Genomic DNA, 26,751 nt, shown 5'->3' with positions numbered 1-26,751 from the left:
GAACTTGATAAGTTATTAACTTCACTGCGCTACGGATCCCTTTTATGGGATCACTTTCCTAAACAACCGCTAGAATTGCAGGGCGCCAAATGCATAAATATAACTAAAAATATTTATAATCATGCAATCACAAGTGAAATATACCAAAACACAGCTTAGCTTGTTGTTAATCCACCTATCGTGTCAGATTTTGAAAATATGATTTACAGCGAAAGAAATGTAAGCTTGTGTGAGTGTATCAATCAATGCTAGAACAGTTAGCCTTATATTAGCTTGGTCACGAAAATCAGAAAATCAATAAAATTAATCGCTTACCTTTGATAATCTTCGGATGTTTGCACTCACGAGACTCCCAGTTACACAACAAATGTTCTTTTTGTTCGATAAATATTACTTTTATCACAAAAAAACGCCATTTGGGTTGCGCATATTGTTCAGAAAACCAAAGCCTTGTTCCGTTCGACAAATTCCAAAAAGTATCTGTACTGGTCGTAGAAACATGTCAAATGTTTTTTATAATCAATCCTCAGGTTGTTTTTAACAAACATAATCGATAATATTTCAACCGGACCATAACCTATTCTTTAAGAGAGAAAAGGAAAATGGGAAGCCCCTATCTCGCGCAGGAACTATTCAGAGGACACCTGACCTCTTTTGAAACATCTCGCTCATTTTTCAAAATAAAAGCCTGAAACTATGTCTAAAGCCTGGTCACAGCCTGAGGAAGCCATTGGAAAAGGAATCTGGTTGATACCCCTTTAAATGGAGGATAGACGGACCAGGAAACAGATTTTTTAAACAAAATATCACTTCCAGGTTAGATTTTCTCAGGTTTTCGCCTGCAGAATAATTATTGTTATACAGACAATATTTTGACAGTTTTGGAAACTTGAGTGTTTTATCCTAATCTGTAAATTATATGCATATTCTACTATCTGGGCCAGAGGAAATGTCCGTTTACATTTTTGTGGGGGAAAAGCTGAACTTTGTTACAATCAGGAGAAAACAAATTGCCTCACCACTCTGGGACTTGTGACACCTCTGACCAATCAGATTCTGGGATATCACAGGTTGTGCATGGCGCACGGAAAGTCTAGAAAGCAGAGTGCTGCTATTATTTTAACGGGAAAGAACTCACTCCAGATACATTTCTGTAAGGAGTTTATGCTTGTGTAACAGCCTAGAATGGGGTTTAAAACCGACAGCTGCATATACTAACACGGCATATCCTACACATATAGCATAACCTTGCAATACAATCTTAACAAATAAAGCTGGCCAAAATGTATACAATGTTCTCTGCAATTAGATAAGTTTCATTTCTAAACCAGATGAGTTCTCAAATGTCAGCAGCTGCCCAAGACGTTGGTGAGTACTCATAGTGGTGAGTACTCATAGTGGTGAGTACATAGTGGTGAGTACTCATAGTGGTGAGTACTCATAGTGGATGCACAATGTCTGGGTGGTTTCATACTTAACTACACCATGCTTAGAGATAAATGTCTGATTTGTTCCCCCATCTACCAAGTACTGCCCTTTTAGAAGGCTTTCAAAACGATCCCTGGTCTTTGAAGGTCTGCTAAATGACTGAAATGTATGGACTAGTCATCCCACTAAAGAACATTACTTAGGAATGAGTCCAAGTTGTTTAATGGTCAACGTCATTATAGGTAAAGCCCTGGTTTAGACCCAACTACTAAAGGGACACATGTTGAATGTTGCAGATAGAAATGCCATTAGAGCCGACATGATTCCTTTCAGAGAAGACAGTTTGTTCTAGACATGAAGAACATACCATCTGAACTACTTACATTTCACCCTGCTTGATGCTTCAGGAAAACTGATCAATTTACATATAACCATATCAGACAACACAGAGCACCATTTGGGGTTTTGATAACAGCTTTGGTTCCAGTTAAAAAAACAAATTAATGTCAGAAGAAATTAACACAGTGCTATGTGTGATTTGTTTATTTTACAAGAAGTGACCAGTAAGATGTGTTGGTTCATTTAAATCTACACATTTGCAGCTTTGTCATCTAGACTCACTGAGCGGATGGCTTGTAGAGTACAGGAGTCTTCAATATCTATGAACTACTGCCAAGCACAAGACCCATTACTCTTGATACAGGCAAGGTTTTGGCCATTGTTAGTCCCCCAGTCCATCCACAGGCATGCATCTGTGGTGCTGATTGGACAGGGGAGGGAATTGCAGTGGATGATCTGTGGAGCAGAGAGACCAAGATCACTGATCATTATCCCAATACTCTAGCTCATTTATTTAGCCAATGTGACCAGAGTAATATACTCCCTTTTAGAAAATGTGCTGTGGAAATATTGGTGTACAGTAATATGACTATAATTCCCATCACACACCTTGCAATCGCAGCCACTTTTGTAGAGGCGAGTCAAGCCGTTCTTTTGTGCAGCACTCACGTCCTCCCAGGGCGGATTATAGCCACACAGTGTTACATGCATCCTTCCAGTCTCCAGCTTGCCTACAGACAGAGGAGATAGTGAGTCAATGTACCATGGGGGAAACATGGTGTAGGGTACTGTTGCCCCTAGATGCTGATCTTGGCTCAGTTCAGCATTTGTTCCACTAATGGTTAGGATACATCTCTGGGTATAACGTCACCCTGGAGTGTGAAGACATACTGATGCAGCCCAGAACAGAGATTTCTCATCATAAGTGTACATACTAGTAATAAGTAATGCATTAGTTGTACACATTTCCAGTGCCTATAGACAGTCTAATTCCCTTGAACTTACCACATCGTTTCCAAGTTACGCAATACCACTGAACAGAAATATAAAAATGGAAACTCAGCAAAAAATAAATATCCTCACTGTCAACTGTTTATTTTCAGCAAACTTAACATGTTTAAATATTTGTATGAACATAAGATTCTACAACTGAGACAAACTGAACAAGTTCCACAGATATGGGACTAACATAAATGGAATAATGTGTCCCTGAACAAATGGGGGGGTGGGGGTGATCATTTCCCACTACCTCCATAGGCAGAAATGTAACCCATTGAGCATATTTGAGATGCACTGGTTCGAAGTGTTCCAGTTCCAGCCATATCCAGCACCTTCGAGCGGGACAACATGCCACAAGCTACAGCCTAAACTATGCGTAGGTGATGTGTTGCGCTGCATGAGGCAAATGTTGGTTACACCAGAAACTTGTTCTGATCCACGGCCATAGATTTGTTTTAAGGTACAGTATCTCCGACCAACAGATTCAAATCTGTATTCCCAGTCATGTGAAATCCATAGATTAGGGCCTAATGAATATATTTCAATTTACTGAAATGCTTATACGAATATTATATGTAAAAATTTTAGAAGCTGTGGCATTGATATTTTTGTTCAGGAGATTAATAAAAACCTGAGACTCTAAACATGTAACATGTTGTGCTATATGATGCTCACAAGCTAATCAAGAGTCATTAGAAGGTAAGGGGTTCTTCTAAAGAGAAGATAATACTTTATTTATGAATGCTGTAATTAGCCTAGTGGTTAGAGCGTTGGACTAGTAACCAAAAGGCTGCAAGATCGAATCCCCGAGCTGACAAGGTAAAATTCTGCCGTTCTGCCCCTGAACAAGGCAGTTAACCCACTGTTCCTAGACCGTCATTGAAAATAAGAATTTGTTCTAAACTGACTTGCCCAGTTACATAAAGGTAATTTAAAAAATGTAAAGTATTATCAAGTATTTGCTTTAGCAGACCTCATGTTAACATTTGTCAATGAAACTCAATGCCAAAGTCTACGCCAAATTGTTTACTTGTAGCCCAGGTTATCCTGAAAATAGAAGTGGTAAAACACTGAGGCTAAATCTAAGGGCTGGACATGCAGATAAATGGAAAGCTGATTTGTGGGTGAGTCTCAGGACTGATGGGGTTAGGTTAACCAGTGCTGGCAATAGAACGTGGGTGACGTATTGAGAAAAGCACCTGTGAAGAGATACTCCTTGTTGATTTCCAGAGTCACACCGCATGCGGCTGGGGAGGATGCAGTGTAGATGGCGTGGATAACCTGGTTAGGACATTTGAACATCTAGCCAATCACAAGGAGAGAAAGGATCTGTCAAACATCTACACATAGTTTAGAACCTCACCAAATACAGCTCTCAGCCACTGTCAGTCTACACCCTTTGATATTCACAGATCTGTAAGGTGCAAGCAGTCATTTATTCCAGTTACCACACCCAGCCTCAAGGACGGCTAGCTCATGTCTAAAGATTAGTAACCATGTAAGGCACAGTGGGAGTTTTAGTAGAAGGGCTGTATGAATTAAACACAGCAATGTAGCAACCTGTGACATCAGAGGGCCAACTATCTGGTAGAATGTAGTGATGGCTTTAATGAAGTGGCAGCTGAGTTCATATAGAGTATGTCACCATAGACTTGGACCAACAGGAACGTCAACTGATAACTACATTAATACTTTAGGGAGAAGCATTATATAGAAGTAGACTCTTTCATATGGTGGAAGCTCCACAACTGCACAGCTTAAACCTATCCATATACTTAAGATCTGGAGCCAATTGGGACCATCTGTCAGACTGGGGTTCAGGGGCTTCAATGTTCAGTGCAGGAAGGAACAACCACTTAATAAAAATGCTGATCATACCTTGATCTGTTGGATGTCATACTTGATCTCGTTAGACAAAGCTTTCTTGCCAACCACCTTCGCCCTGATCACTAGAAGAGGGAGAAAAGGTTAAACATTGAAATCTATTCCGGTATACAGGTCTGTCACACTGATGGTTTAAGGGTGATATGGATCAGAGAACAGTGTAGAATGCTTTACAGACCCAAAATTTTACAGTCTTCTCAGAATGTTTGTGCATAAGTTAAGACTCAGTGTAACATTCTGGCTAGGTTTACACCAAAACAGATGTCTAGTCCATTTCCCTCCTGGTCCTACATTCCTAGCGCTGGTCTTCTGCTTTTAATTTGACACACCTGGTTTAAGCATGCCCTCTGTAGATGATTGGTTCAGGTAGGAAGATGCAGCAGAGTGTCTGGTACAGTAGTTGCTGCTATACGATTATGCCATAGAACAGAACCTCAAGTCATTGGCACATGGACTCGAAAAGGCGTCGAAAGCATTCCATAGTTATGCCGGCCCATGTTGACTCCAATGCTTCCCACAGTTGTGTCAAGTTGGCTGGATGTCCTTTGGGTGGTGGGCCATTCTTGATACACAGGAAACTGTTGTGAAAAACCCAGCAGCGTTGCAGTTCTTCACACAAACCTGTGCGCCTGGCACCTACTACCATGCCCCATTTAACGGCACTTCAATCTTTGGTCTTACCCATTCACCCTCTGAATGGCACACATACACAAGCCATGTCTCAGGGCTTAAACAGCCTTCTTTAACCTGTCTACTCCCCTTCAACTACTCTGATTGGAGTGGATTGAACAAGTGACATCAATAAGGGATCATAGTTAACTCCTAGCCAGTCCATGTCATGGAAAGAGCAGGTGTCCTTAATGTTTTGTAAACAGACCTCAATGTGTAGGCACACTATGCCTAAAGCAAAGCAGGGCTCTCAACCCTGTTCCTGGAGAGCTGCCGTCCTATAGGTTTCGCTCCAATCCTAATCTAGCGCACCTGATTCTAATAATTAGCTGCTTGATAAACTGACTCAGGTTCGTTACAAACGGGTTTGATTTAACATTTACAGGAGCATAGCTCTCCCGGAACAGGGTTGAGAGCCCATCTTACTGTCGCCTACTTAATTCTGTAAATAAGTGTGAGAATATGTAAACAGGCTTAATGAGCATGTCCTAATTATTTATACTACGACCACAGACAATACATAAAATGTTTCCATGCTGCGTATTGATAGCTTCAACATGTGAAGAAAAGCTGAAAAGTGAAATGTTGCCAAATTCGCCTTACCTATATCTGCATCGCAAAAAGCCTGTTGGGGATGCGGAGGGGAGCATTTGCAAGCCTCTGCGATGTCTTCGACCCGCCAAAGGAACAGAACGAGCAGAGTAATGAAACTGCTTACATACCGCGTCATTTGGAAACGAATTATGGTTACCCAAATATCACAAAAGGATCCGACTAATGAAAGTGTGAGGCGTAAATTACAATAAAACGTATTTCCCTTCGAGACTGTTCCCAGGACGACGTATAACTCTCGGAAATACTTTCCCCTCAACGTAGACATCCGCTATTTATTGCAGGCTGTGAGCTCCTCCCCCAGTCAGAACCCAGCCTATGGTAGGCTGAGCATTCTATTACTCCAGAACAGCAACCATTCATTAAAAAAATCCTCTAACCAATGGCTCAACCACAGGCTCAACATGCCCGGCTGCCATAAATTGGGGATGAAACTGAAATATCAGTTTTAGTTTTTGGGGGGCTCCCGAGTGGTGCAGCGATCTAAGGCCCTGCATCTCAGTGCTAGGGGCGTCACTACAGACCCTGGTTTGATTCCAGGCTGTATCACAATCTGGCCGCGATTGGGAGTACCATAGGGCGGCGCACAATTGGCCCAGCGTCCGGGTTTGGAAGGGTATGCCGTCATTGTAAATAATAACATGGTCTAAGCCTACTGGAATTCCTTCAAGTTTTGTTGCTTTCAGTAAAAAAAATAAAAACACCTGGTGGAATTTTATAGCAGGCTCAACTTGCCCAACTGCTCAGTTCACTTGCCCCTGTCATCCCATAAATGAGATGAAAATGGCAGATTGTTGTTGATAAGCGCCTAAATTGGCTGTACAGTAACACGCTATACATGACATAAGAGCTCAGGTTCTCCGCTTCACAGCACTGGTAGGGGTTTTGACTGACAGCCGTTATAAACTTGAGCACCACAAGAGACAAGAAGATAACACCTTCCCTCCCGCTAATTTGGATACTTTTGCACATTTGTTGTTGTCTGAGTGAGGGAAATGCGTTAAATTGAGAGGAGTCGATGTGTTATAAAATATGTGATATTAAGGATTATAATAAATACCATTTTGATGTCATACAAGCAAACCACTCACATTTCTGTATTTGAAAATTAATGTAATTTACAGTATCAATGTTTATGATCTCTATTTTTTATCCACAGTTACAAGGATGACATACGTTATAGCCTGGGTTGTCCTGAACAGAATGAGCCTATCTGCATCATATTGTGAAGAAAAATTGCCACGGAACATACATTTGAATGCTCCAAAGACACAATTCTATTGCACACCAAAGTTATAATCTGTTTGTCTGAAGTGCCTTTTGAAAGCCTCCCAGCTAGCACATTTGGTTGTTGGAATGTGGGAATGGGTTTTTGGTTTCCCATTGGTTCTGGGAACAAAGCCATCAGCTTCCTGACTGGTAAAACGTATTGTTTTTTAAACATCCTGAGAGCTGAAATGTGAACTTCACCTGTTCCGGGAACATTTATTTTTAGGTTGCAGGGAGGTTCTGAGAACGTTTTACTATGGTTCCCTGAAAGTTTTCCTGGGAAGTTTTATTAATGTTCTGATAACAGAAATGATAGGTTATTTGAAGATAATTCAATAACATTCTGAGAACATGTTTCAAATAAGACTTTTAATAATACTGCTAGCTTAGTTTGGGTTGACTGTTTTCAACTCTAAGCACAGATAGGACACATGGAAATTAATTTGCTTAGGCATTCATTTTTTGTTGTGGAATCTTCTGTTCTCTATCCATAGAATTAGTCCACTGCGCCACCGGGTTGGAGCTAGCATGCTAAGTCATACAAAGCTGTTAATATGAGTCTATTCAAACACACCCATTTCAAAGGAAACAAGCACTCATTAAGATCAGGTGTGGACAATTAGTGGGTGCAGCCAACAAACCTGAGTTCAGTAGTAAAAATGTGCTTAACAAGTCACATAATAAGTTGCATGGACTCACTTTGTGCGCAATAATAGTGTTTAACATGATTGTTGAATGACTACCTCATCGCTGTACCCCTCACATGCAATAATCTGTAAGGTCCCACAGTCAAACAGTGAATTTCAAAGACAGATTCAACCACAAAGACCAGTGAGGTATTCCAATGCATTACAAAGAAGGGCACCTATTGGTAGATGGGGGAAAAAGCAGACAGATATCCCTTTTAGCATGGTGAAGTTATTAAATACACTTTGGGTGGTGTATCAATACACCCAGTCACTACAAAAATGCATGCGTCTTTCCTAACTCAGAGAGGAAGAAAACCGCTCAGGGATTTCACCATGAGGCCAGTGGTGACTTTAAAACAGCAACAGAGTTTAATGGCTGTGATAAGAGAAAACTGACGATGGGTCAACATTGTAGTTACGCCACAATACTAACCTAATTGACAGAGTGAAAAGAAGGAAGCCTGTACAGAATTAAAATATTCCAAAACATGCATGCTGTTTGCAATAAAGAACTAAAGTAATTCTGCTAAAAATGTGACAAAGCAATTCACTTTTTGTTCTGAATACAAAGTGTTATGTTTGGGGCAAATCCAATACAACACATTACTGAGTACCACTCTACATATTTTCAAGCATAATGGTGGTTGCATCATGTTATGGGTATGCTTGTCATCGTTAAGGACTGAGGAGTTTTCGGGATTAAAAAAATTAACCAAATTTAGCTAAACACAGGCTTTCCACCAGACACAGGGAGATACATTTTATTTTCAGCAGGACAATAGCCTAAAATTCAAGGCCAAATCAACACTGGATTTTCCGAGTTACAGCTTTGACTTAAATCTGCAAGAAAATCATTGACAAAACTTGAAAATGGTCTAGCAATGATCAGCAACAAATTTGACAGAGCTTTAAGCGTTTTGAAAAGAATAATAGGTAAATGATGTACAATCCAGGTGGGGAAAGCTCTTAGAGACTTACTCAGAGATACTCACAGCTGTAATCGCTGCCAAAGTTGCTTCTACAAAGTATTGACTCAGGGGTGTGAATACTTATGTAAATGAGATATTTCTGTATTTCATTTTCAATTCATTTTCAATTATTTCTAAAAAAGTGTTTTCACTATGGGGTACTGTGTGTAGATGGGTGAAGAAAACACATAAATGTAATACATTTTGAATTAAGACTGTAACACAACAAAATGTGGGAAAAAATCAAGTGGTATGAATACACAGGGATGGAATTGAATGATTTTGGACACAGGCCATTTCTCTCCATGAGCCTACATGATGCAACACTGCATAAAGCAAGCTTGGTCCTGTTAGTTGTATTGTCTCATCACAGTTGTCTCTGTGTCTGTGTAAGGTAAACTCCCCTGTTATTCCAGTTTTAAAATATAATTCATGTGAGAAAGGTTGCTGCAGTTTGACAGGGTTTTCATCCTCCCTATAGGGCCAGGAGTTTTTCCAGGAGTTTAAATCTACGTGACCTGATTAGAAAAACTCCCCATAGCCCATATAAAACCATTCTGCAACTGATTCATCACTATGTCATACCCTACACAGAGAGATTGACTTTAAGGTCTGAAAGGCACTTTCCCATTGGCCAAATCAGCAGTATTTTATGGTTGCTTACCCAATAGTTGTTTACACGCAAAAATGCCATAACTTGTCACTTCGCCCCCACTTACATGTACAGATTACCTCAACTAGCCTGTATCCCTGCCCACGGACTCGGTACCGGTGCACCCTGTATATAGCCTCGTTATTCTTATTGTGTTACTTTTTATTATAACTTTTTATTTTAGTCTACTTGGTAAATATTTTCATTTTTTTTAACTGCACTGTTGGTTAATGGCTTGTAAGTAAGCATTTCACGGTAAAGTCTACACTTGTTTTATTCGGCACATGTGGCAAATAAAGTTTGATTTGATTTGATTTTGTCATTCCCTTAATAAATTAAACAATAGGGAGGAAGCAGAAAAATCTGTTTTTCTGGCCTGCTACATCGGACAATTAATCCAAACTGTTGCAGAGCGTGATTTCAAGATTTCAACGTGCACCTCACGTCTGACAGGGCGTATACACTAGAGACAGCATCACATGGTGAAACAACAGCTTCCCATTCATTTTCAATTAAAGTAAAGCGGTGAGAAGCACAGTGTCCAGGGGCCATTGGGAGATGCAAGCATGGGAGAGGGAGCTTAACAGGGCGGGACTAAAGTTGGGCAAAGCTGATCATCAAGCAAATTACTCAGCTGGAGTAACAGGATAAATGTGTCTCAGCTCTGCTCGCCCTGACTAAAAGTTACACTTCCAGTGTAGCAGGTAAAAAATATGTATTTTGTGAATTTTACAGTTTGGTTGTATTTAGTTTAGAAAATCCTCTGCCTAATGGGACAACCACAGAGCAGGTTCAACTTGCCCGGCTGCCATAAATGTCATAAACTGTCCGTCTCACTTAAATAATGGGGATATACCAGAAATATCTGTTTTAGACTACGCCTACTGGAATTCTTGTTGCTTTCAGTAAAAAAAAATAACTTGGGGTAACTTTAGAGCAGGAGAAAAAAAACACTCTGGGACCAGTGGTGCCACCTGTTTGACCAATCAGATTCACAGAAATCACAGGTCACGCGGGTCGGGGGTGGCACAAGTGTTGTAGCAGCCTACACCTTAAAAACGTTTGAATCAATGACCACGCCCCACGGAAATCTAATTGGCATAATACAAAAATCTCAATCAAAATCTGTCTGTTCAAGCTAGAGATATCAGTTTTTTTGCATGGTGTGGTGGAAATTCAACATCAGGGACACCTGATGTCAATATTAAATGAATCACTCTTTATTATGATGTCTGGAGAGGTTCACAAACTCAGTCCAAGCTTGATGAAAACTCTGCCAAGGGTGTTCCCTTTCAGTCCTTGTATACTGCTACACAAACAAGTCATACAAGCATCATTTACATGATTCATTATTAACATTGGTTCCTGCATGTGACTGAGTGATACCTCACAAGGCTTCTTCTCTCAAAGCTGAGACCTTGAAACTGAGATACTCCTTTTGGTTCCCAGAGCAATGTTCTGGGCGTACTGCCAATTGGTCTGAGGAGGAGGTCCCAGTCAACTTCACGAACCAAGGCAGAGTGAGAGGAGATGCTGTGTACAATTCAAGGCTATCTCTGCAGACAATAAAATGTTCCCTCACACTCCCTCCTTTTATCACTTCCGTGGTTACGATTGTAATATTTTAAGGTAAGCATTCAATTATGGCTTAAACTATCAAATGAGGTTCTATCAAAATACTTCTATTAAAGTAAGCTAAATCAACACATAAAACCAGATTGTTTATCCTTTCAAACCCTTCATTCTAGTAAGTCAATCAGTTACACACATTCTTCCTTACACAATTTAATTTATGGAATACTATCATCATAATAAAGCTCAAATCTACAGGCAAGGTTATACTTCTATCAACAGGAGTGAATCTATTAAAAAACACACACACATACACAAGGGATCCGTAGACTCAGAGGTAAATACATCTGTCAATGTTTAATCATTGTTTCCATAGCTCTTACCACAATTAGGTTGCATTGACATTTGTCCTGTATTAGCTGTCCCTGGGACATCAAATAGTCCGAATATAAAACCTGTTGTTTAACAAATCCACTGGGGCCTTCAAAAAGTTGGTGCTGACTTATCAGCTCAATATTCGGTACTTAAAAATGTACTTGGATCTACTTCAATTTGGATCTACTTCAACTTGGATCTACTTCAATTTGGATCTACTTCAACTTGGATCTACTTCAATTTGGATCTACTTCAGTTATTCAAACTATCGAAATGAGTAAAAATAATTTGAAAGGGTCAAAAACATATCTTATTAAATGATTCATACCTCTGCCCCAAATGCTTCCACTGTGTCCCTTACACCCTGAGTTCCGTGAGTACCACTCACTTTCATTGGAGGCTTATCTACTGGTCCACAGGAGGCTTATCTTTAACCCAAACACCAGATGGCAGCCTTTCATTTAATATCAGTCCCAAGGCTCAATCCTTCTGTTCATCATGTGGCCTTGTACTGAAAACTTAGACCCTTCAAATTACTAAGATATTGCAATAATAGAGTGCAACCTGAAAGCCACTAATGACACATACTGTCAACACTCATGAAATTGGACATCAACTGATAGACCACTGATAGACCCCCCCCCCCCCCCCCCCCCAAAAAAAAATACATTCGGGCTGTCTCTCGGGCTTCCGTCGTGGCCACGAACCCCGGTGTTGTCATTGTTGTTCCCTCGCTGCCTCCGCCTGCTTCCATGGAAGGCTTCTGTCTCCTGCCATAATCTCGTCCCACGTCCAGGATGTCCTCCACTCCTGGCTTTCCTCCTGGGCACGCTGCTTGGTCCGTTGTTGTTGGGATCTTCTGTAGCGATCGTTATAAGGAGAGGACCAAGATGCAGCGTGGTATGTTTCCATCCTTTTTATTTGGAAGAGAAACTCAAAGGAAAAAACAATAAAGCGAAAAAAACTAAATGTGAAGCTCAAAGTAGTGCTCTCAGTCAACTATATCTAGACAAGATCCCACAAAGCACAATGAGGAAATGGCTGCCTAAATATGACCCACAATCAGAGACAACGATAAACAGCTACCTCTGATTGGGAACCATAACAGGCCAACATAGATAATTAGACACTTAGATAACCCACCTTGTCACTTTCACGCCCCAACCAACATAGAGAATAAACAGCTCTCTATGGTCAGGGCGTGACAATTGACTTACTGAAATTCAGTAGACGTGTCCCTCAGAGGTTTGCCGGATCAGGTATCTTCCCCCGGGCACCTCACAGTAAAAGTCTGGTCTGGGCGGGTCCAGGTCATCTTTGGTCAGACAGGAATTTCCCTCACACTTTCACACAGAATGCGCCACCAGTGTTCCCTCACAGACCTTCACTGACGCCAAGATTGTGGAGGAAATTGAAGGGACACCTGAAGTCAATTTTAAATGAATCACTCTTTATTATCACAGCCGGAGAGGTACACAAACTCAATCCAAGCTTGATGAAAACTAAGGCATTCCCTTTCAGTCCTTATATAATGCTACACAAACATGTCATATAAGCATGATTGACATTATTCATTATCTCTTATTAACATTGGTTCCTGCATACCTCACGATGATTCTTCTCTCAAAGCTCGGACCTTGAAACCAAGATGCTCCTTTTAGTTCTCGCATGCTTATAGGGAAGGGCACTCGACATGTACGGCACTGAAACAAATTAATGATGATTGGCTGAAATAAATTGATAAGAAGAAGATTGTGGGAGCTGTTTTGGTTGACCAGTGCAGCTTATTACATTATCAATCAGTCTGGTGTTATAAAAAACATGTGTGTTATGTCTTTGCATTATCTGCCATATCGTGGATTGAGAGTTACCTATCTAATAGAACACAGGCTGTTCTTTAATGGATGCCTCTCTAACATAAACCAGGTAGAACTAAACCTCATCTAAAACCCTAAACCTCATCTATAACCCGGAACCTCATCTAAACCCTGAACCTCATCTAAAACCCTAAACCTCATCTAAAACCCTGAACCTCATCTAAAACCCTAAACCTCATCTAAAACCCTAAACCTGATCTAAAACCCTAAACCTTATCTAAAACACTAAACCTCATCTAAAACCCTGAACCTCATCTAAAATCCTAAACCTCATCTAAAACCCTGAATCTGATCTAAAACTCTGAACCTCATCTAAAACCCTAAACCTCATCTAAAACCCTAAACCTCATCTAAAACCCTAAACCTCATCTAAAACCCTAAACCTCATCTAAAACCCTAAACCTCATCTTCTTGTCATGAATAATGTGGCAATTGAGCAAGTTGAGGAGTCTAAACTGCTTGGTGTAACCATAGATTGAAATCTGAAATGGTCAAAACATATTGATGCAACAGTAGCTAGATGGGGAGAGGTCTGACCTTGATAAAGGGGGGCTCTGCTTTCTTGATATCACATCAACAAAACAAGTCCTACAGGCCCTAGTTTTATCACACCTGGACTACTGCCCAGTGATATGCTCAAGTATCACAAAGAAGGACATAGGCAAATTACAGTTGGCCCAGAACAGAGCAGTGTGGCTGGCCCTTAAATGTACACAGAGGGCTAATATCAATAACGTGCTTGTCAATCTCTCCTGGTTCAAAGTAGAGGAGAGATTGACTGCATCACAACTTGTCTTTGTGAGAGGTATTGACGTGCTGTGAGGACACACATGCACACACACACTCTCTCTCTCACACACACACTAAGATTGTAGTATTGTACATTTTATATTGTAAATGTGTAATATTAGAGTAATAACGTAGTCATTTATTGTATGATGTATTGGTTTATTTATGATGTAGGGTGTTGTTTTGTTGTGATGTAATTGTTTTGTTCCTGTTTGGACCCCAGGAAGAGGAGCTGCTAAATACTCTAAATACTAAATACTTTTGCCGAGCGTGAGACACTCCTATTCATTTCAAGTCAAATCAAATGTTATTCGTCACATGAGCTGAATACAACGGGGATCAATTTTACCGTGAAATGCTTGCTTACGAGCCCTTCCCAACAAAACAGAGTAAAACTATTTTAATGAAAATAGTAACACAAAAGGAATAAAATACACAAGAATGGAGCTATATACAGGGGTACTAGTACCAGATCAATGTGCAGAGGTACGAGGTATTTATGTACATACATAAAGACAGGGTAATGTGACTAGGCATCAGGACAGATAATAATAATAGTCAAATAAAGAGCAGAGTAGCAGCAGCATATGATGAGTGTAAAAGTGTGTGTGTGTAGTGTATGTCAATATGTGTGGGTTTTGTGTGAGAGTGTACGTTCAGTGTGCGTGTACAGTATGTACTGTGTATTTACTGTAGAGTCGTGTGGGTGTGCATATAGTAATTGTAAGATAGGGTCAATGCATGTAGTCCGAGTCACCAATTAATTTACTATTTAGTAGTCTTATGCCTATGAAGCAGTTTTATGCCTTGGGGGTAGAAGCTGTCTCAGAGCCTGTTGGTCCAAGAGCTGATGCAGGGACTTTAAGGCTTACAGGGTTAGAGTTGACCCAAGTGTTTTTTTCTACAGAAAACCACACAATTGTAAGGAATTCCAGTAGGCATAGCCTAAAACTGATCTTTCTGGTTTATACCCATTTTTAAGTGAACGATGGACAATTTATGGCATTTATGGCAGCTAGGCAAGTTTAGCCTGCTCTGTTGTTGTCCCATTAGGCAGGGAATTTTTAACAGAAAACAACCAAACTGCAAAGAATTCCAGTAGGGGCGTCACAAAATACGTTTTTTTTTAAAAGCCTGCTACACTGGAAGTGTAACTTTTAGTCAGGGCAAGCAGAGCTGAGACACATTTATCCTATTACTTCGGCCGAGATACACTATTTAGCGGTAACTAACCAGCCTAACCACACCAGCTTCGCCCTCATGTGGGTGATAACAAACTAGCAAGCATGCTAGGTAGTGCTACACATTGTCAGAAAAATAGATTTTTCAGCTTCTTTCCTGTTGTTTAATTAAGAGACCGACAAGTTGTGGCATTTCTGTGTGTAAACAACAACTTTCCCTTTTTCAGGCAAGTTACCAAAATCCACAGTTAACCAAGAAAGACTGCAGGCTTGGTCGATGGGAAAGTCCCTTTCAGACCTTATCAATCTCTGTGTAGGGTATGACAGTGATTAATCAGTTGCAAAACGGTTTTATATGGGCCATAATGAGAACAGAGTCTGTCTAATCAGGTCACCTATGACATTTATTTAAAAAACTAGATAAGGACATTTACTGAAGTAAATGTGGTTTGCTTGTTAGTCTAGAAGTATTTATTGTGAAGTAGTCGTAGTAGTATTGGTAGTGATGGCAGTAGTAATGGTAGTAATATCGTTTTTTAATAGGCAACGTGTTCTTTATAGTGAGCTATTTTGGGGTGGTTCATACTTTTAAACAAGATTGCATGGGTTTTTTCTTAATGCAACTCTGTGCAGTCAACGGCGATATCTGTTTCAGCTATAACACGTTTCTCTAACACGGTTCCACCTCAGACACCGCCAAAACAACTGCTATGTGGATGTTGGCTGAAGAGGATCTGATTGAATAGAGCCCTAAGTCTCTAAGAGCTTTGCACACCTGGTTTGGGCAATATTTGCCCAATATTCTTTTCAGAAATCTTCAAGCTCTGTCAAAGTGTTGGGGATCATGGCTCGACAGCAATTTTCAAGGACATTTCAGTCAAAACTAACGTGACCAGCCAGGAACTTTGTAGATTATTGTATTTCTGAAAGGTGCATTCCTCTCCCAGTGTCTGGTGTAAGCAGACTGAAGCAGGTTTTCCTTTAGGATTTTGCCTGTGCTTAGCTCCATCCTGTATCTATTTATCCTGAAAAACTCCCCAGTCTTTGCCAAGGTCAAGGATACACATACCATGATGCAGCCACCCCATGCTTGAAAATAAGGAGGCAGTTACTCAGTGATATGTTGTTGGATTTGTCCCAAACACAATGCTTTGCATTTAAACCAAAAAGTCTATTCATTCAAGATGTTTTTTGCAGTATTACTTTAGTGCCTTGTTGCATACAAGATGCATGTTTTGGAATAATTTTATTTTCACTGTCATTTAGGTCATTATTGTAGAGTCACTACGATGTTGATCCATCCTCAGTTTTCTCCCATCACAGCCATTGAAGTCCGTAGCCATTTTAAAATCCCCAAATGGACTCGTGGTGACACCCCTGAGTAGTTTCCTTCCTGTCCTGCAGCTCAGTTCAGAAAGACGACTATCTTTTATGTCTGGGTGGTGTTATACATAATTCACAGCATAATTGTTCACTTTGTTTCCCATCTACCAATCACTGCCCTTCTTTATAAGCCTTTCAAAAAGCTCCCTGGTCTTTGAGGAACAGAGGAAGGGTAGTCACTCAAAAATCATGTAAACCACTATTTCAGTCCATGTCATTTATGTGATTTATTAAGCCAAATGCTTTTTCCTTAACCTAATTTAGGCTTGCCTAAAAGGCGGTTAATATTGTACAACTATTTTTTGTTCATTTGTCTGCATTTTTTGGGGATCCCAATTTTCTTTATATCTATTTCAATCCCGCTAACAAAATGTGAAAAAAATCCAAGGGGTGGTGAATACCCACTGTAAACATTACACTCAACAGGTTGATGTTTGTCACGAGTCTTGTCCTTATAACAATTCATTAAGGAAAATTTGCTTTTTTGTCTTAATTTAAGGTTAGCAGTATGGTGAAAGTGAAGTTTAAAATCAGGTTTTATGCCTGTGTCCATCTGCAATGTGGACTCCAGTACAAGATTGATGAGAAACGCTAACCTGCACTGTGAACCAAATCAACCAGGTTTACCATCTACGTTGCAGAGAAATTGAATATTTTTGTCCGTAGTAAGATAAGCAGATAAGCCATTCAATTGAATAAAGCAGTTATAGTGAATTCAACCCAGTGTGGCACTTTTACCACTCCTGTGCTAATAAAATAATAATCAAACTGGCTAAATATGGCAATTGTATAACAACCAGTTTAAGACATCGTCAGTTTCCTAATTTGATTAGCACAGGAACATAGCATTGTGCATAAGAATGAACAGAATACATTTCGATGTTTGGGCTCTTGGAGGGTTGGAACCCCCTCTGCTGCCTATGCATCTCAATACTCTACACTGGGTATGGTAGTAGGGGCCAGGCGCACCGGTTTGTGTCAAGAACTGCAACACTCCTGGGTTTTTAATGCTCAACAGTTTCCCGTGTGCATCAAGAATGGTCCACCTCCCAAAAGACACCCAGCCAACTTGACACAACTGTGGGAAGCATTGGAGTCAACATGGGCCAGCATCCCTGTGGAACGCTTTTGACACCTTGGAGAGTCCAAGCCCACATGAATTGAGGCTGTTCTGAGGGGAGAAAAAGGGGGGTGCAAATCAAATTTAGGCAGGCGTTCCTAATGTTTGGTATACTCAGTATATATATATATATATATATGGTGTCAATTGTTGCAGTTGTGACCGTTTCGGTTTGGACAATTTTGACTTAACATATAGCTGGCTATCTTTCATTTGGACAGATGTACAGTACCAGTCAAAAGTTGACACACCTACTAATTCCAGGGTCTTTATTTATACATTGTAGAATAATAGTGAAGACATCAAAACTATGAAATAGAACATATGGAATCATGTAGAAACCAAAAAAAGCATTAAACAAATATATTTTATATTTGAGATCCTTCAAAGTAGCCACCCTTTGCACACTCTTGGCATTCTCTCAACCAGCTTCATGAGGTAGTCACCTGGAATGTATTTCAATTAACAGGTGTGCCTAAAAAGTTAGTTTGTGGAATTTCTTTCCATCTTAATGTGTTTGAGCCAATCAGGTGTGTTGTGACAAGGTAGGGGTGGTATACAGAAGATATATCTATTTGGTTAAAGACCAAGGCCATATTATTTCAAGAACAGCTCAAATAAGAGAAACAATAGTCCATTACTTTTAGACATGGTCAGTCAATCCAGAACAGTATTTTTATTTCACCAATATAGTCTAAACCAGTTTACTTTTAAAAACTTTCCAAACCTTACATATACAATTGAGTATTTGCATATTACCAATTGGTGCTGAAAAGGAGACGAATATGCATGTATTGGGGCTCCCGAGTGGCGCAGCGGTCTGAAGGCACTGCATCTGTGCTAGAGGCAGCACTACAGACCCTGGTTCGATTCCAGGCTGATTCACAACCGTCCGTGATTGGGTGGCGCACAATTGGCCCAGCATTGTCCGGGTTAGGCAGTCATTGTAATTAAGAATGTGTTCTTAACTGGCTCACCTAGTTAAATACATTACATAGCTTTCAAAAATATTCTGAACGGTTATCCATGTAGTCTACCCACTCGGCACAGATGTCAGTTCAACGTCTAGATATCAAATAAAGGATTTAGGTAAAAGATTTAACTTCTCAAATCCAAAATTAATTTTACTTTGATGCAACAAGTGTTAAATGAAAACATTGCCCAGTGGATAGTGAGTCCGAGAAATTGTTCAATATTAAGTACAAATTTAAAGTGACGACTTAAGATAAATGTTCTGAAAACTCAGACAATCTTTTGGTCAGCAAGTATGAGTGTTCTCAGCAATTTCATTAAAATGCATTCAACGTGCAGAAGGGAACCACACCTGCATATCTTTGTCAAGGAAGACTATGTATATAACATTCATTCTACAATATTGTGCCCAGCTGAACATGCCCCAGGCTTTAGGATGGTATTTCAGGAAAAATGTTCTAGTCAGAAACACAACACTGAGATCACACTTGATTTTCAATAACACCTTTGGTTCCAGTTTAAAAACAGATGAATGGCACAAGAAATGAATACTTGGAGCGCTATATTTGAGGAGTAGTTTATTTTTATTGCAGAGTTTAGGGGTCGTCAATATCCAGGAACTACTTCTTGGATGGAGCCATCCTGTACCAGGCACAGGACCAATCACGCATCTTGAGACAGGCAGAGTACTTGGCCTGGGGTCCGTTTTGGCCATCGGCCAACAACCAGTCTGTCCAAAGGCACTCATCTGGGGCACTGACGGGACAGGGGAGGGAAGAGCAGCGGATGATCTGTAGATCAGAGCAGGGAGAGAGAAAGATCCAGATCACTGACTGATCATTATCCATATACTTTAGCCAATGTGACAAAGTAAACATTTAACAAAAGTGGTGTAAAGTAACTTGACTATAATTCCTGTCACACACCGTGCAATCGCAGCCGCTTTGGTAGCGTTTAGTCAAGCTCTTCTTTTGTGTGCCATTCAAGTCCTCCCAAAACTGAATAAAGTCACACATGACTAAATGCATTCTGCCATCAGTACTCAGCCTGCCTGAAGACAGAGAAGACAGTGAGTCAACAACCTGTGGGGTAAAAGTTAACCCCAGATGCTGATCTTGGATCCATTTCCTCTTTTCCACCCCCCCCCCCCACAAAAGGTTAAGATTAGAAATGGGGGAGGGGGAAACAGATCCTAGATCTGTCCCTGGGGGAAACTTTACCCTGAAGCAGGAAGACATACCGATGCAGCCTGGAACACTAGAATTTATCATCATAAATAAGCGATGCATTAGTTGTAAACATTTATAAGCATTAAATATTTAAATTCATAACATTAGGTATTATAAAGTTTAACTTGAAGAGCCAGGCTGTATCACATCCGGACGTGATTGGGAGTCAGTTGGCCCAGCGTCGTCAGGGTTTGGCCGTCATTGCAAACAAGAATTTGTTTAACTGACTTACCAAGTTAAATAAAGGTTACATTTATTTTTAAAGTATTTATTCTAAAGCACTTGATTTCTTGTACAAGATGAAGTCAATAGTTTAGAACAGGCCATGATGCTGCAAGCACAGGTTGAGCAGTGTAACCGGCGCTAGCAATGAACTTGGGTAACGTAGTGAGAACCGCACCCGTGAAGAGATACTCCTTGTTGATTTCCAGGGTCACACCACATGGCGCTGAAGTGAAGACGGCGTGGATAACCCGGTCAGGACCTTTGAACATCTAGCCAATCACAAGGAGAGAACAAAGGATCTGTCAAACATCTACAAACAGTTTTGAACCGAACCAACTGCAGCTCTCAGGCAGTCGTTCCTAATTCCCTCCCTATACCCCATCCCCTCAGCCTGATGTTAGCAGATAAAAAATATTTATTAAACTAACCTTACTTTTTATCAGGGTGTCATACGGAGACCAAGGTATTTTTTAGATCCCCGAATTACAGAAACACACAAACTGTAAGCAGCACAGTCAAATTATTCTGAGTCGCCCTAGAGGCCACTAAACATCACATTTAGAATATTTTGAAGATCGTGCCGCAAAAATATTTCAGGCAGATTCATTCCAGAGTTAAACATCCCTGATCTGAGACAGGCTGTAACTATAATGTCTAAAGGTCAGTAATAATGTTAGGTACAGTGAGAGTTTTAGTAAAAGGGCTTTATAAATAAAAATCTGGCAATTTATCCACCAATGTGACAAAAGAGCCAGCCAACTTCCTGGTAGAGAATACAGTGATGAGTACCAAACCCCCATCACCAGTAATAATGTTAACTTCCTGGTAGAGAATACAGTGATGAGTACCAAACCCCCATCACCAGTAATAAAGTGCATTATAATGAACTGCATTTAAAAGCTTTGATGAAATGGCAGCTGCAGTCATAGATGATGTCACCATAGTCTAGGACTGGTAGGAACGTCAACTGAATAATGTGCTTTCCAGCAAGAGGCATGAGCCATTTCTACAGAAGTTCCTTTTCATATGGTGGAAGCTCCACAACTACACTGTTTAAGCCAACACAGATCTGCAAACACTGAAGGGCTGGAGCACAGGGGAAAGGAGAGAACTGGGACCATATGTCAGACTGGGGTTCAGGGGGCTTCAATGTTTCAGTGCAGGAAGGAACAACCACTTAATAAAAAGGATGATCATACCTTGATCTGTTGGATGTCATACTTGGTGTTACCAGACACAACTTCCACTCCAATCACCTTTGCCCTGATCACTGGGAGAGAAACGTGGTTTAACTGACAATCTATTTTCCTTTTAACGGTCAGTTAGACACTGACAATTTAAGGGTGTTATGAGATCTAAGAGAACGTAGAAAGCAACACAGACCCAAGATATTACAGTCTTGAAAATGTTTGCGCATAAGTTCACTGTTTGGGCTAAACAGACAAGTCCATTTTCCCTCCAGATCCTAGATGTCTAGCTCTGGTCGTCTGCTTTTAATTCAACACGCCTGGTTTAACTATGCTGCCCTGTCTTTAATTCAACACGCCTGGTTTAACTATGCTGCCCTGTCTTTAATTCAACACGCCTGGTTTAACTATGCTGCCCTGTCTTTAATTCAACACGCCTGGTTTAACTATGCTGCCCTGTCTTTAATTCAACACGCCTGGTTTAACTATGCTGCCCTGTCTTTAATTCAACACGCCTGGTTTAACTATGCTGCCCTGTCTTTAATTCAACACGCCTGGTTTAACTATGCTGCCCTGTCTTTAATTCAACACGCCTGGTTTAACTATGCTGCCCTGTCTTTAATTCAACACGCCTGGTTTAACTATGCTGCCCTGTCTTTAATTCAACACGCCTGGTTTAACTATGCTGCCCTGTCTTTAATTCAACACGCCTGGTTTAACTATGCTGCCCTGTCTTTAATTCAACACGCCTGGTTTAACTATGCTGCCCTGTCTTTAATTCAACACGCCTGGTTTAACTATGCTGCCCTGTCTTTAATTCAACACGCCTGGTTTAACTATGCTGCCCTGTCTTTAATTCAACACGCCTGGTTTAACTATGCTGCCCTGTCTTTAATTCAACACGCCTGGTTTAACTATGCTGCCCTGTCTTTAATTCAACACGCCTGGTTTAACTATGCTGCCCTGTCTTTAATTCAACACGCCTGGTTTAACTATGCTGCCCTGTCTTTAATTCAACACGCCTGGTTTAACTATGCTGCCCTGTCTTTAATTCAACACGCCTGGTTTAACTATGCTGCCCTGTCTTTAATTCAACACGCCTGGTTTAACTATGCTGCCCTGTCTGTTCTGCAGATGTTCAGGTGCCAACCAGGTGCTGGTAGGAAGACTGAGGCACATGAGCGTCCCATCAGCTGTAATCAGAGGGGAATATTCCTGGCCTGCTGAGGCACCATCACACAGACCTTATGACACATGCTCCTCCTCTGCGCACCTGTCTGGGTAGAAGGTGCTGACAGCGACAACCGCTTCACTTCAGTCTGATTCAGAAGATATTCAAGCGATTCATCCTTGCCAAACAGATGAACTACTCCTGTAATGTTAAGTTCCCTCTATTCCACAGCTGTCTATCATCATTAGGACCAGAACACCACAGACGTACTTGTTGATTCATCACTGGAATTAGTTTGTTTTGCAGCCATCCTGAACTAATGAAACTACAGTAGAAAAGGTTTTTACTAAGAGCTGTACCAGCTATGGGACATTACTCAACATGTGGCAGATGTTTCAGACCTCAAGATGGAGCCACAGCCCACGGTTGTGCAGAACATATGTGTTTCCTTAATTCAAGTACAATTCAGGTTGAGAACATTCCTTTTAAGGAACACATAAGAAATTAACTGTCCAATAGTGATATACAATTGCCAAATCTTAATTTAATCATCAAGTTGCAGGAACTGCAAACTTGTAGTGTATTCAAGGTTTAAAAAGCCAACTAAAGTTATTCATTTCCACTTAAATGCCAGACTTGATTTTCCCCCAATGAAAAATATATCAAACCCTACAACAAAACAAAAAAATCCATTCATTATATGCCGCATAACAATACACATTGCTCCAGGATTATTTTCCTGATGTGTGAAACTGGCTCAAATTAAGATATGGCATCTGTAGCCTACCACTATTTGATATAAATAAAATAGTATACACTACAACTGAGTGCCTTGGGTTAAATGTAGGAAGATAACGTATTAACTTAATTTTGGTCTATATATATATACACACACACTGTAGGCATAATGTGTAGGCCTAGAGGCAAATAACACTTGGTGTAGCAGATGTCTCAGCCAGGACTCTCCAACCCTGTTCCTGGAGAGTTACCCTCCTGCAGGTTTTCAATCCAAACCCAGTTGTAACGAACCTGATTCAGTTCATCAACCAGCTAATTATTAGAATCAGGTGTGCAGATTAGGGTTGGATCAAAAACCTACAGGATGGCAGCTCTCCGGGAACAGGGTTGGAGAACCCTGGCTGTAGCCCATCTTACTGTTGCCTACTAATGTAAATACACTGAGCATGTTTATGTCATGGTTATTATTAGAACGACCACAGAATTCTTCAAATGTTTGCATGTTGCGCATTGACACAGTGTAGTAGCCCAGTGGTTGCCAATCCAGCCTTCGAGTACACACAACAGCACATATTTTGTTGTGTCACCGGACAAAAACACCTGATTCAACTCATTGAGGGCCTGATGATTAATTGAATCAGGTGTTCTTGTCCAGGGTTACAATAAAAATGTGTACCGTTGGAGTAACTCGAGGACCGGAGTTGAGAACCTGAGAAGTCAGAAATATTGCCAAAGTTGCCTTACCGACGTCTGCGCTGCAAAACGCCTGTTGAAGATGCACAGGAGCGCATTTGCAAGCTTCTGCAATGTCTTCGATCCGCCAAAGGAACAAAACGACCAGAGTGATGAAACAACTGCTTACGGACCAAGTCATTTTGGAAAATATATCTATAGCGTAAGATAAAATGTTTACTCCAGAAGCTAAAGAACAGTTGTATTGTAAACTACACTAGAACATTCAAAGATGTTCCCAGACAGACAAACACCTAGAAATCTGTTCTCCCTTCGATGTTAATCAGCCCGTTTTATTGCCGGCTGTGAGCTCCTCCCACAGTCAGAACCAAGCCAGTGGTAGGCTGAGCGTTCTATTAATCCAGAACCATAGCAACTGCATTGGAAAAAAATACCCTGTTTAACGGGACATCCACAGAGCAGGCTCAACTTGCCCGGTTGCCATAAATTCCATAAATTGTCTGTCTTTCGCCTAAACAATGGTGATGAACCAGAAATATCCGTTTTAGGATATGCCTATTTGAATTCCTTTTTTTTTTAAACACCTGGGGAAACTTTAAAGCAGGCTCAACTTGCCCGACTGCTCAGGTCAGTTCACTTTCCCTAGGCCCCTCAAACTCAACTCTGGACCTCGACGTGAATCCAGTGCCACTGCATTTTTTAATTGTTCCTCTTTAATCAAGGACTGATTTTGACCAGGGACACCAGGTGGATGCAATTCATTATCAGGTAGAACAGAAAACTAGCATGCTCCTGAGCACCGTGCACAACAAGAAGATGCCCCACTCCCCGCTAATTGGGCTACTTTTGCACATTTGTTATTGTATGAGTGAGTATGATGATGCAGCCCAGCCTCACATTCAATTCGCGCATATATGTACAAAATGTATTTCAGCAGATTTCGTGCGTTTTTGTGCATTTTTTGGGTGTTTTGGGGTGGTTCAATTCGTTTGAAAATACACGAATTTCTGTGCTACTTAATTTGTGCGAAAATACACGAATTTCTGTGCTACTTAATTCGTGCGAAAAGACACGAATTTAACCAGTAGGCGACATAAGCCGTTGCAACAACCATAGACGCGATCGCCTGTATTTATTTATTTTACGTTATGAATATATAGATATTTTGTCTTTTTTTTAACCATATAACCATAAGAGGTTATATATATATTGTCTTTATTTAATCCCTATTAAAACATTGTGGTTTTATGCCTATATGTACTGTTTTCGATTTTTCTGAACAGACTTTTCAGTATAGAATGAATGTAAGCAATGCATGATGGTTAATGGTGTTTTATTCGGTTGTAGTTCATTTCTTAAAAAATAAACGTGTAAACCATTTTTATTGAACAGAATGTAACTGAAAATACAATGGCAGCCTTGCCATTGTCCATCAATAACAAAACATTTTTTTTTCGTATGACATTTGGGGAAACGTATGCAGTCATTGTAGTCTTACATTTTGTTGGCCAACCAAAATTACCAAAACGTTTACCCGTAATAAGGCTAGGGTGGCTGAGTGTAAATACATGGCTCTGAGTGTAGCACCTTTTCACTAGAAACGTTCTTGTGTTCAAATTACCGTCAGTGCGAAATAGCTAGAAAGCTTTCGTATTTCCACTTGGCTACACCTACGGTTACGATAACGATAAATCAAGTGCAATACCTGCGTCGACCTGTGTCGAGCAGCAAAACACCGGAAAGCTTCTAGCCTACCGGAAAGTTACAAGAAGAACAAGAATAGTTACCTCATCCGGTCATGTGACACTCTGGATGCCCCCTAAAAGCAATTTCAACCATTTTGAAAAATGACACCTGGTAACCCCAAAAAAATACCAGGTGCACGAAAAGTTTGGACTTAGAATATTTTTTGAAAACCTCCATAAATCACTCAGGCCATTGACTCGAGAAGAAAAAACATAAAATATTTTCCAGAAGAAAAAACAGAATATTTTTTGAAAACCTCCATAAATCACTCAGGCCAGCACCCATTGATTTGGGGCGGTAGTATAGCGCTCCCAGAGCGGGTATGGAAGTCTGGATCCCCCCTAAAAGCATTTAAGGCTCTGTGTGTCTTTAAGCACCATACTTTTTCACTCCGTCCTTGCTGTGTGTGTGTGTGTGTGTGTGTGTGTGTGTGTGTGTGTGTGTGTGTGTGTGTGTGTGTGTGTGTGTGTGTGTGTGTGTGTGTGTGTGAGAGAGAGCTTTTCTTTGACATCTGTTTAGCGAAATTACTGATTTACAGTTCATGAGGGTTGACCGATTCACACATTTAAAGTTTTGGAAAGATCTGACCTTTTTAAACCTTCGAAACAGCACCTATGACCCCATTTTAAGGCACTTCCGGTTGGCACAGGAAGCTATAAGTAAATACATATCCTGATCGGGGTATGCTTTTACAGAATCCTGAGTTTTAAGTCTATACGTTAAGAACTGACTGATTTACACAGGGTTGAATGCACTATATATCACAAACTGCTGGTTGGGTATGGCAAAACACTTTTAGGGTGATTTTATCACTTCCGGTTGCTCCAGGAAGCTTAGAATCAACACAGGTAGACCTCATAGTGGCTTGATGGATTGTTATTGAAGACAGGTTCATAAGACATTCATAACCCACATAGGCTTCAGGTTGAATTTAGGGGTGCAGGCAATGTGTTCCTATGGGGTGAGATGTCATTGTAAACTGTT

General features: G+C 40.5%; 2 protein-coding genes across 2 annotated transcripts; both read right to left on the bottom strand.

Moving 5' to 3' along the window:
* Nucleotides 1–1,956: 1,956 nt before the first annotated feature.
* Nucleotides 1,957–6,265, bottom strand: LOC139571599 (metalloproteinase inhibitor 2-like). The gene is made up of 5 exons (XM_071394609.1): nt 5,923–6,265; nt 4,645–4,715; nt 3,966–4,068; nt 2,377–2,498; nt 1,957–2,223 (listed from the first exon to the last, which is right to left on the bottom strand). Exons 1-5 carry the CDS (start codon nt 6,197–6,199, stop codon nt 2,095–2,097), a joined length of 702 nt encoding a protein of 233 aa, XP_071250710.1. The 5' UTR covers nt 6,200–6,265; the 3' UTR covers nt 1,957–2,094.
* Nucleotides 6,266–19,339: 13,074 nt separating this feature from the next.
* LOC139571584 (metalloproteinase inhibitor 2-like) lies at nt 19,340–24,710 on the bottom strand. Its single transcript, XM_071394585.1, has 5 exons — nt 24,073–24,710; nt 21,432–21,502; nt 20,408–20,501; nt 19,705–19,829; nt 19,340–19,569 (listed from the first exon to the last, which is right to left on the bottom strand). Exons 1-5 carry the CDS (start codon nt 24,200–24,202, stop codon nt 19,399–19,401), a joined length of 591 nt encoding a protein of 196 aa, XP_071250686.1. The 5' UTR covers nt 24,203–24,710; the 3' UTR covers nt 19,340–19,398.
* Nucleotides 24,711–26,751: the final 2,041 nt, after the last annotated feature.

This window comes from Salvelinus alpinus, chromosome 1, assembly GCF_045679555.1.
Source record: "Salvelinus alpinus chromosome 1, SLU_Salpinus.1, whole genome shotgun sequence".
NCBI lineage: Eukaryota > Metazoa > Chordata > Actinopteri > Salmoniformes > Salmonidae > Salvelinus > Salvelinus alpinus.
Note: the sequence above shows the minus strand (reverse complement) of the source record. Positions and strands in the feature narration are given on the sequence as shown.